General features: G+C 36.8%; 1 protein-coding gene across 2 annotated transcripts in view; it reads left to right on the forward strand.

Annotated features, from left to right (window-relative positions):
• Nucleotides 1-2,500, forward strand: part of LOC125043398 (AP-3 complex subunit delta-1-like) — a 41,037-nt gene that overhangs the window by 28,742 nt on the left and 9,795 nt on the right. For both annotated transcript variants that reach the window (XM_047639500.1, XM_047639501.1), the window contains exons 13-19: nt 222-384; nt 576-790; nt 931-1,087; nt 1,338-1,482; nt 1,868-1,989; nt 2,132-2,265; nt 2,432-2,500. The exon at nt 2,432-2,500 is cut by the window's right edge and continues 268 nt beyond it. In XM_047639500.1, coding sequence (XP_047495456.1) covers nt 222-384; nt 576-790; nt 931-1,087; nt 1,338-1,482; nt 1,868-1,989; nt 2,132-2,265; nt 2,432-2,500 — 1,005 coding nt within the window. The remainder of the gene's footprint in view (nt 1-221; nt 385-575; nt 791-930; nt 1,088-1,337; nt 1,483-1,867; nt 1,990-2,131; nt 2,266-2,431) is intronic.

Here is a 2,500-nt window from a genome sequence, read left to right on the forward strand (position 1 = left end):
AGACCATGCTTGGCAATTAAATATTTTGTGGAATATTTTAATAATCAAATTAGATACTTGAATATTTTTATTATTGCCCCCCCAAAAAAAATTATGAATACTATAAATAATTTACCTATAAACCACTTTTAGATACAAGATCAGAAATGTTTATGATAAAGAATTACCTTTTCTCTAAAGTTTTGTGTCTTCCTTTTTTGCTCATCACTATTTTGTTACAGATTACTAGCCAATCCCAAGGCTACTCTAGAATCAATGGTTCGTGGTAAAGTTGTCTCTCTGCCAGGCCACATACAAGCTATCTATGTACACAACATGCTCAAGCTTTACGCGCATATCATATCCACTGCCGAAGAGGAGGAGGATTCAGAGATGATAGAGGAGGTAAGACTTTTATTATGGGTAGTTCATTAAAAGATGCATGAGTATTTCTTTTGTTATATATATATACATATATTTCCTCTAATACTTTCATTAGAACAATTAAAAGGAAAGAAAAAAATAGCGACTGAAGTTTAGTACTTCATATATTTTTTTAGATAGAAATAATAGTAATCTAACTTAAAAAATTTCAGGTTACGAGTCTGCTTCTTGAGAAATTACCTGTGTTCGTGTCATCTGGGGATCTAGAGGTACAGGAGCGTGCATCGTGTATCCTGCAACTCGTCAACTATGTCCAAAAGTGCCACAAGAACGCAGATAAGATTGGATCTGATCTGATTCTCCTGCTAACAGGGGAACTGAATCCCGTGGCTCCAAAGGCCCAGAAGAAAGTTCCGCTACCAGATGGGTAGGCATTGCATGTAGTTCTTTGTCTTTTTGAAGAGCTTTATTATATTCAGGATTTCGGTTTTGAAACTTTTGAATATATATGTATTAATTAACTTCCTACCTAGTTAACCAAGTAATGTGTATCCTGCCATCCATTAGACTTGATCTTGATGTCTGGATTAACGATCCACCATCTGAGAGCGAGGAAGAGGAAAAGGATGATGTCTTCAAGAAGGAAATATTCGTGAAAAATGACTCTTCCTCCAAAGACCGGAAGAAGGAGAAATACGAGCCAACAGAGGAAGAGCTCCAGAAGGTCAGCAGTCATTAGAGCTCCCTAGCAGAATGGGCTAATTGATCAGATCTTTTATTTTACATTTTGTGGTGTGGAGAAAGTCATTTATATGTCAAGGCAGTAGAAGGTTTTTTTTTTTTTAATGTTAATCCAGTCTTTTGTCATTCATATGATTGATTTGAGTATATATCTATGTAGCGTAACAATTCAGCGATTATTATGACTGCCATGATGCTTTAGCTTAAATCTGATTTTTCTTTTTTACCCACAGCGACGGGATGCAAGAAGGGCCGAGCAGGCAAGCAATCCTTACTACGTCAAGTCCCACTCATCCCCGAGGCCCAACCATAACAGCTTGCAGGTGGACGAGATCCCTGTGGCTGCTCTTGATCTAAATGTTTCTCTCAAGATACCAGGTTGGTGCAAACAAATTGTGTGTTTGCGGTTGTTTATTTGTTTTCCTGTCTGGTGATCTTGAGATGGAGTAAGGGAGTAGATTTGACAAAATGAGATGTTGAGAGTAGAGGAGTCAGGAGCATGTTTGATATTTTGTTGTGATTTCATGTTATCCAAGGAGATATTAATTTGTCTCTTTATTCTAGCAAAATCACGCTGCCATGATATTTTATTTTGCTTCCTTATTATTCATGTTGAATAAAATAAATGTTTTCGTATCTGATTTCGATATTAAACTTTGAGTGTACAGGATGTAAATTACTAATTTTTTCATAGATTTCCTTGATTGATTGATTTTGTTATTATTTTATATAGATGTGTACATATACTTTTTTATTTGAACAGGCATGGCCTCCTTGGACAAGTATCAGTTTGTGGAGGGAAGGCAGGAGAGTGGTAAGAAACGTGATAAGAAGCACAAGAAACGCAGCAAGAAGAGAGGTGTTCCATCTTCAAGTAGTGATGAGGTGAGGCTTATGAAAGTGTTTATTTTTGCTGTATGTAATGTACTTTTGCATATGCTTTTTGCATAGATTTATATTAGAATTATTTTTGAAGGTGTAACTGCAAATGCCTAAGTAACACAAGACCTTATGTTTCCTCCCTCAGGATGTGCCTCGAACCCATGTAGTAAACACAGATGTAGGTGAGATGCCCGAAGGTGCTAACTTCTCTGATGAAAATGAACCTGATGATCGGCCAGAAGATGATCCACACAGAGCACTGGACATTGATCTTGACGAGTGAGTGTAAAGCTCTTGATCTGTCCATTCGTGTCTTCTTGTTTTCCTCAAGCTACAGTTTTTTTTTAAATATATATATGTTTAGCGTTGTTCAAACAGGTTAGTTCTTAGCTATTTGAGAAAGATCATCATGTCCGCTTGTTTATTTATTCAATTTATGTTCCAGGCCTCTCGCACCCAATGAAGTTCTTCCTACCAGAAGCCATTATGAAGTTCCCTGCAAAGCCAGCTCTGA

The sequence above is a fragment of the Penaeus chinensis genome, chromosome 33 (assembly GCF_019202785.1).
Source record: "Penaeus chinensis breed Huanghai No. 1 chromosome 33, ASM1920278v2, whole genome shotgun sequence".
NCBI lineage: Eukaryota > Metazoa > Arthropoda > Malacostraca > Decapoda > Penaeidae > Penaeus > Penaeus chinensis.